General features: G+C 39.9%; 1 protein-coding gene across 1 annotated transcript; it reads left to right on the forward strand.

Annotated features, from left to right (window-relative positions):
- Positions 1-5569: 5569 nt before the first annotated feature.
- On the forward strand, positions 5570-12385 carry LOC114871789 (mucin-3A-like). Its single transcript, XM_029178177.2, has 6 exons — positions 5570-5699; positions 5904-5944; positions 6130-6283; positions 6373-6420; positions 6768-6883; positions 7072-12385. Exons 1-6 carry the CDS (start codon positions 5648-5650, stop codon positions 11344-11346), a joined length of 4686 nt encoding a protein of 1561 aa, XP_029034010.2. The 5' UTR covers positions 5570-5647; the 3' UTR covers positions 11347-12385.
- The last annotated feature ends 145 nt before the right edge of the window (positions 12386-12530 follow it).

Consider the following 12530-nt stretch of genomic DNA (forward strand, 5'->3'; position numbering starts at 1 on the left):
CCGTGTATTACGTAGAAAATATCATGCTCGTTGGGAAAACGAGAGATTATTTTCTTTCTGGTAACCATCCAGAGAAGACAAACCACCCTTCTACTTTGTAATCATTTTTCTCTAACTTCTGAGATTAATATTTCAAACATATTTTACTTAAAATTCTCTTTTTCATTTTGTGCCGTTTCAAATGTTGAGATCCCAATTGAAAAAATAGAATTCTATTTCAAAAGAAAAGGGGTAGAATTGACCTTGAAATATTCAAAGATTCATCCATAATAAAATCATTTCTATTGTATCTTCTTATGTCTCCACGAATAACGCAATATTCGCTAATTCCATAAAACATGTGACCAAGGGTAACAATTAAGACCACCCTCGTGGGTTTTGACACAATGGTCCACTAATCCTCCGCGTCCAATTAGTCCCGCAACGTATTTTTTTTTCTTCCAGTGAATATAATATTTCATAAGGATCCTAAGAAGAATAATCCTCATTATTTTATGATTACGTCCGTAATGGATAATCGTGGCAGCGGGTGCGATAGCATCTCAACAGGCTGTTCAGAAAGTACCAGGAGCAGCACGTGTGTTTGTAATTTCACTTATGTCATAGCTTCTTCGCCGGTATCACGCGAGAAAACGAGAGGACAATCAGCGTTTCTCTGCTATGAAAGAGAGGTCGTGGAAGTGTACATACAATCGCATGTGCGAAGAGAAGGCAAGTGTCCTGTGAGGTCGTAGGTAAGCCGACGTACGTACAGGTTCGCTGTTCTCCCGGCGAAAGTGGCCTCGTCTTCCGGATCAACGGCCGTTCAATAAATCCTACAAGTCGCTCGTTTCGCTTCCGTCTCCAGCGATGATGACACGCAACTCGATGAGTCCATTAAACTCTAGTTTCGTCTTCGCAACTTTCGGTTCTTTTCATTTTTACGAAAATATTCATCACCGCCGAAAAATTCATTTTTCAAGAGATATTTCTTAAATACAATACCGTGGTAATGTATTTCAGCTAAATGTGGTTATTAATAACCCGGGAAATTGGTCGGCTCGAATGCTCCTTGATTACCGCGGTAAAAGCAATCTTAAACCGTCAATTGTTTATCATTAGGAAAATGACAAGTCTCTTTTTCCTCTCATCAACGTTAATCACAGTGGCGTTGAACGTTTCAACATTTTTCATTTTTTCGAAGGAATAATTTTGGTCTGAAATTATACAGGGTGGTGTCAGAAATATTCTTAACTGATGGATATTGTTGGTCGGCTAGTTTTTCTATTAAATTTAAATACCGATGGATTGCAAGAGAAACGCATCTTTGATGGGGATCGTCTTGCGGAAGGCTCGCAATTCGTCTCGACATGACTCAATATCGGTTGCTAGTCGGTTCGCCGCTTTCTAAGATCTCTTGCCACGAGGACGGCAATCAGATTCCGTTCTGAGATATCTGACGATCTTCCCCGATGGTAAAGGCGTCGGTGAGTGGCCCCAAATGACCTTTCTTCTACAGTTGAGATCGTTAAACGCGGGCGGATACTCGTCGGCTTAGGGTCATCCTAGGACACGATAGCCGCGATACCGAACCGCGGTAGGAGTCTTATGCACTTCCGCTTCTCTCCCGCAGTGTTGAGTCTGGCTTCCCGTCACCGTCGCAGCGACCGAAAGTCTTCCACTATACACGTATGTGTACGACATATATATATTAGTGAACAGGATGTTTCATAAGGTGCTGCTCTATTACGATCCGACGTTCAACATTTCCTCAATTGAAAAACCAAATTGCCTCCTCTTGGGGTTCTTGTGTCTTATTTCTGACAAGAAACAGAACTGACGTTAAATAGCCATAATTCAAATTTCAAAGAGGAAAAGAAATTGATGAAATATTGAAAAATAATTAAAATTCTTCTCTAATAATTTATGTATAATAATTAATCAACGTTCTCTGTACCATCACAAGTGTGCTATGTTCTTTCGCATCACCGGAAGAATCAAGATTTATCGAGATGAAAGGAAGAAGAAGACACGAAGGAAAATAATTTAGTGCGAAAGGATTATAGCACCAAAAGTCAGTCACGAAGGGAACAACCAGTTACTATAGAACTCTCCCAGAATGAATACAATGCTTTACGTAAGATGGTACGCACACATGGGAAAATCTTCAAAAAACACGATGTTTCTTTAACGAAGTTCGTAATAACTTAAAGCACAGCATAGAATGTTAGAAATTTTATAAAGAGAGAGGATATTTAAAATTTGGCGACCAAAGTTTGTATACTTTTCACCTGAGAAACTGAGTTTCCTAGGTGGTTCTCCCTAAAAAAAAGAAAAAGGTTGCTACAGCGAAAAGGTTAAAGAGTACGTTTCCTTTGCTACAATGATAAATAGAAAGGGGAACTTCTCGTTTTACACTATAACAAACTGCTTCGAAAAATGTCACGGCTGATTCACATAATTAACTTCGCAATTATTCGCCTCGACGAAGCCGAACGAATGATAGGAAGAGAAGATCTTGTTTGTTTCAATTTCACAAATGATTCAGAACAATAGATCCAACAGAAACTTCTACATCGTTGGAAGATTAATAATAATCAACTTAAACATTGCAAACCCATTTTCATAAATAGGGGTATCAGTTGATCTTCTATTAAAGATAAATGAAGACAATTTTTCCATCCCTCTTTCCCATAGGACAATTATAGTTGCGCCACTGTCATAAATTATTAACAATTTAAAAGATGATTTATATAATTGCTCAGTTACAGTAACGTAGCAATTGAAGATAAATAGAAGAATTCCCTCATTTCGTAATAATATTTGACAAACCGTCACAAATCTTAATCTAATGATTGAGCAACCGATAGAAAAGTTGACTCTAAATTCGAACCGGTAATCCATCGTGCAAGTTCGTTGCAAGAGAGTCATTAAATGATTTCAACATCTTGATAAGATAATCGAGCACAACCTCTCAGACTGACGTGGTTAAGACAGTTAACTGTGATACAAGTTTTTTTCTAATACAAGATTAATAGGTATAGAAGGGATACTACAGACAGACTGGATCATAGAAAATGTATAGAATGATTTGCATTTATCATTGCCTTCAAACTATTCGAATAATGATTCTCGTTTAACCAGACAGTTCCATCCTTGTAAGCGATGCACGAACTTGTCGGTTCTACTTTCTCGATTGAATTTCATCGGGAAAAGTGATCTGTTTCTCGTAGCACGCAGCTTGCATTCGCGATAATATCAAGCAACACGATTCATTGGATTGTTAGTCGAACGCGATGCTCCATGCTATTTTGTTAGATTTTGATCAGTGACCAGTGCTGCGAGTAATTAGGAAGCAAAGGAAGGATAATAATTTTAAATAGCATTAAAATTATTATTATTATTCGAGATAGCGAATTGGAGCATTAGAAAATAACTGAAGTATATTTTGATTTACACTTTTATAAAATGAGAAAAAGAAAGATCGAACACCTTGATGAAAGTACATACTATTTTGTTAGATTTTGGTCAGTGACCAGTGCTGCGAGTAATTAGGAAGCAAAGGAAGGATAATAATTTTAAATAGCATTAAAATTATTATTATTCGAGATAGCAAATTGGAGCATTAGAAACTGAAGTATATTTTGATTTACACTTTTATAAAATGAGAAAAAGAAAGATCGAACACCTTGATGAAAGTATCTTTGACACATAACGAGAAGGGAAATCTGGCAAGGATCATCAAAGAATAATTAGTCGAGCTGATGTAATTAGCTTTCGTCGGTTCGGTTGTTCAATTTTCACGATTATCCGACAGATTCTCGGCCGACTTTCCCGTGTATCTTTTGGTAACTAAGGACGATACTTGGCTTGTTCGGTGTCGTTCGAGAAACTAGAAGGTTACCGGTTACTCCTGAAATAATTGCCTCCTTTGAATTAGCATTACAAAAGAGGAAGGCGGTACGTATGCGAGTACGCGCTCGTTAAGACGGCAAGTTTTGTTTCACTATCTGCCGGCTATTGTTTCAACATCGCCTATCCGCCTAGGCCCGGTACAACGAAGCTGCTTCCCTTCTCCGAAGTTGCAAGCCTTCGGTACCGATTACTGGAAATTCGAAATACCCCCACCATCTTAATATCCCATCGCGTCGAAACAACCGAATCTCTATACGTGGATCTCGTTGAAGTTTCGTGAAATTATGGTAATTAGAGATTACATTGGAGGCAACGTAATCGTTGCGAGACCGTGGACTCGATCCATAATCAGCTGAATCTCTTCGCTATGGAAAGCCTTCGTAGATTCTAAGGAAGATTTTTATTTATGGAAGAAATTGCAACCAGTCTTCAATTGTATGCACATTTCATTTTACATGAATAACGTACTACTCGATAGCGTTCGGATTAAATCGAAAATCCGCTTAAAACAAGCGGTTGCGAACAAACCACGAATCTCTCTTAATTCAATCGATCATCTTTGTTCGAATCGCCGCAAAAACCGCGGCTGGTTGTTCGCGGGAAAGCATAAAAATCCTCGCGGAAAGGGGATTCAACCCTCTCCCGGAACAATCGGAGATTTGTCAGCCGGCTGCGTCGGATAAAACGCGTTCGTTATCCGCGAGAACAATTGTCTGCCTCTCTGTTCGTGGAAATGAAAATTCATTAAATCGTCGGCGATTTTTGTCACGGTCGTAGACCGATCGTTGAACAGGAAAAATCAATCAACGAGAGAGAACGAGGATATTTGAAGATAAATATCGAGGGACAAAGAAATTTTGTCGTAATGATATCGAGCAAAAGGAGCAATTGAGACCGGGATAGAGTGAAAGTAACGTCATTATAATACTCATCACGGTCTGTCCAAAGGATTAACCATAAATTGCGAGTCGCATCAAATGCCAACCGGCAAACTTAATGACTACCGTAATCATTTTGAAAGTCCGGTGAATCGTTGAACCGTGAGAATGAACAAGATTATTCTCTACCGTTCTTCAGGGTTACGTCATCAAACGAGGACTGATGGAACGGCATTTGTTCTTCCTACAACGAGCCAAGCAACGATGTCCGATTGAATGTCAACGAGCCAGGGACACTGGCCTCTGATAGAGTACACGCTGGTTTCAGCTATTTAGCTTTAGCCGGTAATGGAAACCCCATTACCACGGCCAAGGGATTTGATTAGGATAATCGATTTCACGGGTAATCACGGGTTACGTTTCCCGCAGTGAATCCTGATGCTGTTTTATCGCGATCTAACGTTTTCTTCGTTAAGCCACCGATAGATCATTCGTCGGTGATGTTTATTGGTATCGTTTATACGGATGATAAACGTGGGAAATGGCACTTTCCGTTTAGATCGTCATGAAAGGACAACGAGATTACAGATAAATAGTTTTATTTCTTCTTCTTTTTTTATCATTACGAAGATGTCCCACAATCCATATCCGGATGATTTATTTATGCGATATTAATGGAAAGTTGGGTAAATTTATAAACACTTCGATTTCATTTATATTATTATTATTATTTTTATTATTTATTTATTTAATGAGCTGGTGGTACTCTTTACGTAAGAAAAGAAGAACATAAGACCTCCGAGGGGGGCCTTTTATATTTAATTTATATTTAATTCCGTGATTAATTTTGTATAATTTATGTTTGTTATAGAATCATGCACAGGGATACTTCGAGAATGGTTTACCTTGAATTAATCATATTTTTATGTAAGTATTAGAAAATGATTTAATAGAATCTTGAAGACACAGTGTTCTCATTCTTTAACATAGATATTATTCAAAGAATTTGTTTCTTTCAATTCATATGTGCTAGTCATCAAACGTTAAAGAAAGAAATCAGTCTAATAATTAAACGAGAAAACGCAAAATTATTCTCAGAATTTGATGTTTACGTGCTATTGAATTTTTCAGGTTCAATGGTTACTTTTATGCCTAGCAACTGTGAAACAGAGGTGACTATTACGACTACTAATTTCCACTAAAAGATGATAGAAATGTTTAGTATTATCTTTTCTTTATTTTTACTACGACTTTGTAGAGTAACTAATTAATCGTAATTAATTTTCTATCATTTAGAAAAGTGATCGAATAGATATGATAAAGAAATTTTTGTTCACCAGTTGCTTTCCTTTTCTAGTTAGAAAATAGCAATAGAAAAGCAAGTCTGCCGAAGTTCCTATCAGAATTGGATGTGGGGAGCGTAGAAACATCATTAGAAAACGAGGAATCGTTGAAGAAGATTGTTAAAAGACTAGCACCGGAGAAGAATGGCGAGTACCAAATTTATCAAGGTTCCAACGCTAAATTACTAACCGCCGAAATTAACTATTTAACCCTCTTCTGTCTTTCTAAAGTACTTTCTTTCGCCTTTCTTTCCTAGTCTTCTTCGGCAATGCGGATCTTCTCAAGGAATGGCTCAAAGGAGCGGGTATTATTAATAATATCGTACAAGTACTACATTAGCCGCTTTCTCTTTCAGCTTCCTATCTCTAAAATAAAGCGCATGCATTCTATATGTATCCTTTTTTCCTTTACATAGGTGTGACAACTGATCCAGTAATAGATTAGAAAATTGATCTCGTTCGATCAGCGAAAAGAAATTTTTTTTTGCAATTCAATTTGCACGAAAATTACAGTACCTCTATTATTTTGCTTTCGAACTATCATTCTACACGTATATTATTACCAGAAAATCATTGTACGATCGCGAAAGATTGAAGCGTCGAGAAGATTTTAAGACGAGAAGTAACGTAACAGGAACGTCTTTTCCCTTAGGCGTAACAGGCCAGCCTGGAGTCGACTTTCCAGCTCTCACGACAATTCCCGTCACATCGTTCAGCTGTCGCGGACTGAAAGGTGGTTACTACGCGGACTTGGAGACAAATTGTCAAGTAAGCGATTAATTGCTCGATACGTATCTCGATGCAACGTAATTCCTTGAATCAAATCGCGAGATTCAACGTCGCGACAACGTATCTGGTTGCGCAATAAGATAATTGGTCGCCACGATGAACGGGGATGTTCTATCGCGAGAAAATCTAGCAAATTTTTCAATCAGGATTATCGTCTTTCCTTTCAGGTATTCCACATCTGCGACAATGGCCGCAAGATATCATTTCTCTGTCCGAACGGTACCATCTTTCAACAGTCGCAGTTGATTTGCGATTGGTGGTTCAAGGTGGACTGCAGTAAATCTGCGGAGCTTTACGAGCAGAGCAGCGAGGAGTTAGAGGAGGAACGAAGACGAGCCGAATCGCGAAAATCGAAATTGGATTATCAACAATCGATAGAGAACGGTGGACAGCAGGATTACTACGACGTTCAGAATCTCAGTTACGATGGTAGACAGAATGGAAGAGTGAAAACGTACGAGCAACCACCGAAAGAAAATCAAGTGCAGTCTAATAGGGAGAGAATTAAATCATCCCGACACTTTGATTCCGGCAACGATTTCAGTCAAGAATCCAACGTTCCACGAGATGGTAATCAATTTTACGGTCCCAATGGATTCCACTCGGGTCAAAGACAACAATTCAATCAATTCACGAGAAACACCGAGGAGGGGAATGTTAATAGACACCCGACGACGAGCCAGGACTATTATAACACCCCTAAGAAAGCGCAAAATTATCACGTTACTAGTAGAAACTCGAATAACCAGCGCGACGAGAAGGGAGCACTGAAGAGATTGAAATTCAAGAGTTCTACCAGAGTTAATTCTGCTCCTACAGTTTCGCAGAGAGTCACACCAGCTTACACCGAATCGACTACGTTCCGTGCTGGAAATACAACCCCGGTAAAAGAATCTCAACAGGTCGCTGAAAGTGCAGCGTTCGTTGGTAATCGTGGAAATCGGTTTAACGAAAACACTGGCAATTCTCATCAGTATTACTATCAAGTATACTCCAACCGTGATTCTAGCACAAGAAATTACGAATCTACGACGACCTGGAGACAAGAGAACGATCATTATCCGACGCAGAGGAATGATTTTCAATCTTTTGTTACCACGTCTGTTCCTTATGAAACGACTCAATATGTGACTAGTACTCCACCCCCGTGCAATGACGACATCACCACGGAAACAACCGTGGCAACAAGTCCATCCACGTTCTCCGACACTCAATCAACGACAGAGCCATTTTTCCTGGCTAATAGTAATTACGATTATCGATCGAGCCAGGGCACCACTGCGAGTCGCAGCACCTTCGTCAGTTATTACGATAACAGTAGAGCGACTAATGAGAACATTAATACAGGGACGATCCCATCGACGACTCGTTCGTACATAACCACAGACACTTACCGTCAGAATACAGCGACTCCGAGTTCTTCTTACCAAAGATTCACTAGCAGTCCATTTGTAACTTCACCCACAGCCTCGGTTCGCGGTAGCAACTTTGGGCGCAGCACCGAGTCCCCTGTAACAAGAAACACCATAGACAATCAGTATAATAAATTGGAAGGGGATTCGAAACTCTCCAGCAAGAATCCCTCCACGGTTTCGCCAGGGTACAGGCAGAATTTCATCAGCACAACCACAGAGAAACCTTACAGAACTACGGTTTATCAGGCAAACGCAGTTACCGAAAGGGACCTGAGTCCTTATGACAGAAGCTTTACTTACAAACAGGGTAAAGTGATGTCCACTCTGGGCCCGTATGTACCGTTCACCAGGAACTATGTTACCAGTAATGCTACCACGTTGAAGCCCACTCCGTACACTCCTACAGTACCTGCATACACTTCGGCTAAGACCCTGGTACCAAAGCTGAAGTATCCTGCCCCGACCACCCTGAGCAAGATCAAACCAAGTCCACGTTTCTCCGAGAGGGAGCACGCGTTGAGTATGTTGAACTCCTTGAAGAATCTGGAACAGAAAGTGCCGAGTTTGTCAGAAACGTTGAGAGTCGATGAGAAGACCTCCAACGTGTCTTCCCCTCCAGCTCCTTCGACGTTGCACTCTTTGGCTCTGTATTTCTCTACAGCCGCTGAGAATTTCGAATCCAACGAAACTACCGATCCGTCTATTGTTTTCGACGAGGAGATAGAGAAGTCTGTGATCTCGAAAAAGAGTAATGGAACTGTGAAAGTACCAGCAGGACTACTTACCCCGAACACCATCAGCTCTTACGTTGAGTTGTTTAAATTAAACGATTCATTGGACAACGATAATCAAACGACTGAAGATCGTTTGGATAATGCTAGTGTTTATGGGGAGGATTACAATGATGATTTAGAATTGCAGCAAAGTGGAGGATCCCTGGACGAGCTTCGAAAGTCGAATAGCACCAGGCTTAGAGAATTGGCACAGGTCTTCACTCATGCTCTGTCAGCTTACCTGGTGGACCCAGATTCGTTTAAAAGGGTGCTCACTGAGATTAGACCCACTGAACCACCCTCGACTACTGAACAATGGAGGACGACTACTGCTCACTCTGTCACTGATCAGGACGAGGTCCTAGATTTCTCTGATGATAACGACATCAGGCAAAAATTGACTACTGATTATTCGACTACCTTTGAACCACCTACTACGATTCAGGATAATGTTTATGATTCCTTCAGCACGTTACCAAGTACTTATTACACTAGTCCTAGGACATTTATTCAAGACGTCTATGAAACTGCCACGAACCCTCCAACTGATGGCTATTTCGAGACCTCTGCGCCTCCAACGGAGGGCACCTTCTCTGCAGATCATCCTAGTTCTTTGTATACTACTGACTCGAGTATATTCTATAGTCAAAACAATGTTGTTTCACCAGTGACGGACAATTACGTTCCTTCCGATGAAAATCAGAGTCGAGTCGGTGGTTTTCAAAATAATAGCGTTACAATCACCACTGAACCATACGGGAACAAACAATCGTTCGTTACCACACCTCTGAACGATAATCATCTAGTTTCACCTACTTCGTCTTCGCCATCGGTATTTGTGCACATGGTTACCCATAACTGGAACAGGAAGTCGACCAGCAAGAAACCTGAACAACAATTAACTCCTCCGTTATTTGAAACTCATGCAGAGACAGTTCGTAGAGATAACGAGAGAATATCTACTTCTATAAATCCGGAAAGTTATTCGAGCACACCAATGACTGTACACACTGTACGTTCTACGAGCATTAATCAGGCAGTGGTGACTAATCAGCCTTACAGAAGCTCGCATCATAAGTCATTGATATCCGAGCCAAAATCTGTCTTTCCTACTTCAAGATCCAGTTATATGAAATTCCGAAATATTTATAATCGACTGGACGATCAAATTACAGAGAGACCAACGACAGCCAGAGTGACGGAGCCCATAACGACCACCTACACTCCTGAGACGACACCCTGTGCAAACGATGATTCCACTGATTCGTTTGAATCACTGAACGAAGAATCGAAATTATTGAACAACGATCATTGGACATCTTCACCAGCGGTCACTCGACTTTGGGAGACCTCGGTGTTCGTCGATCCTCAGAGAATCAATCATGGTTTGGAGTCTGATTTAGGCACCACCATCCCAGCGGATAGTTCCACTGGTAGTCAAGAGAGGCTGGATTACGAAGGTACTTCTCTTCAGGAAGACGTATCTGGAAGTTCAGAGGAATCATTCTTAGAGGAGGATCTACCCCTGACGCAAAGATTATCCAGGGACAAGGATTCACCTACAACCTTCTCTTTGCTTCCAACTTCCTTCACGCAAAATACGGTCACACCTAAGCCATTAATTACCACAAGGTCCAGTATCACCACCACCATAACTTCTTCCATCACGTCCACTAATTCCCTGCCTCAGGAGAGTCTCGTCACTTCCGCCTTACCATCCACTGTTGGGTTAAATGCAAACGGTACAGAGAATGAAATTGCTGAGAAATTGTTTGGGAAATTGAATGTTTCCAGTACCAATACCTTGATGAGGGTGATGAAGCAGGCTGATAATAACGAAACAGTCAGGCAATTGGTCCTCTTGCTGGTACAGCATTGTACTGATCTGACGAACAAGACGATGCAGAAGGAGAAGGAAGAACTGTTGAATACGCTTCTTAAACTACCTGTGAACGAGTTTGCGTCCGACGAGTCGAAGAATATCGTGGCTGAGATCAATCATCTCAGCTTACCTGCGGTTAGGCCAACCAATCAGCCGAGGAGCTCGATGGCCACGGAACCCCCGGTGACCACCTTCAGGAGTAGAAAGAGTCGTAAATTTCGTACGACCACAGAACATTCAGTGAATGTTGTGAGGAGATCGGAGACGTCTGAAGGGAACAATTCGTTACAGGAAGATGAGACTTCGGTGTCGGATAGCAGGGCGTTGGAACTTCTTCGCTCGTTGTACACGATAGCCACGAAGTGGGGCTGAAATGATAGGATATGGTGTGTTGTGTCGACGGGGTCGAGATGAATCTCTTTTGAAAGGTGTCCTATTTAAACGAACAATTATCGCCGTTTGTCCAAAATCAATTGATCTTTCGATTCTTCGGAAGTTTCCTCTGAAATCTTTAAACGTTTTAAAAAGTAATAATTAGAATAAGTAATCGAAATTTTAAATGAAATTGTAAATGCTGAGAAATCTAATTTTCTTAAAAGACTTGATTAATTGATATTGGACAAAATTTAAATGTACCAAAATAGAAATTAACACGTTCGCTACTATTTCATTTTATTTTGTATACTTCAAATCATATTAAAATTAAAGTTTATTGTCTAATTTAAAAGATTATAATCTGATGTTATGTAATTTTATTTTTTAAAAAAGGTCCAATTTTCGATTGGGTACTGGTAGCGAATGTGTTAATTAATAAACTAGATGATCGTTCACGTGGGTGATGGAAACGTAACACTTAATTATTGGAAGAATAATACCTTGAATTTCAATTTATAAGCACGAAATCTTTTAAGCTTGTACGCACAAAGTGACGAAACGACTACCGATCAATTTCATTTGGGTCACGTACTGTATAACATACGTGCATAATGAAATTCTTTGGAATTCTTTCGTTAAACTGTAAATTATACGTATGTACTTATAATTGCACCTGATTGTAACAGTATTATATTCCATATATTTACGTACACTGTATTATAATCGTTGTACATCGTTAAATAACTTAGGATTTTGATGTTTAGATTTAATTAATTATCTCCGTGGGAGATATAAAACGTATGTATACAGGGTGTTCGATTACAGGTGGGCATCCATTGAGAGGATGATAGCTGGGGTGATTCTGAATAACTTTTTAGTGAAAGAAAAAGTTGTTCAAAATCACCCCAGCTACCACCCTTTCAAAGAATGCCCACCTGTAACCGACCACCCTGTATGTGTACAATGGTCTATGGTTATTCCTTGACGAGGAAAAAAGTGGCAAAGTTACACTATAAACTTAAATCGCTTGAAATTGCTTTTCAATTTTGGTGCTGGTTTATTTCTTCGCGCTCGGGCGTCTTAAAAAGAAATGAATATTATAATTCAAACGGTACATCTAAAAGACCCTTGTACCATTTATAAGTTCAAACTTAAAATTTTTATTTTCAATATAAAACCAG

The sequence above is a fragment of the Osmia bicornis genome, chromosome 13 (assembly GCF_907164935.1).
Source record: "Osmia bicornis bicornis chromosome 13, iOsmBic2.1, whole genome shotgun sequence".
In the NCBI taxonomy this organism is placed as follows: domain Eukaryota; kingdom Metazoa; phylum Arthropoda; class Insecta; order Hymenoptera; family Megachilidae; genus Osmia; species Osmia bicornis.

Coding starts and splice junctions, on each gene's coding strand:
- LOC114871789 (XM_029178177.2), top strand. CDS start 5,648: ATGCACAGGGATACTTCGAGAATGGTTTACCTTGAATTAATCATATTT. Junction 5,700..5,903: donor TGAATTAATCATATTTTTAT/GTAAGTATTAGA, acceptor TGAATTTTTCAG/GTTCAATGGTTACTTTTATG. Junction 5,945..6,129: donor CTAGCAACTGTGAAACAGAG/GTGACTATTACG, acceptor TTCCTTTTCTAG/TTAGAAAATAGCAATAGAAA.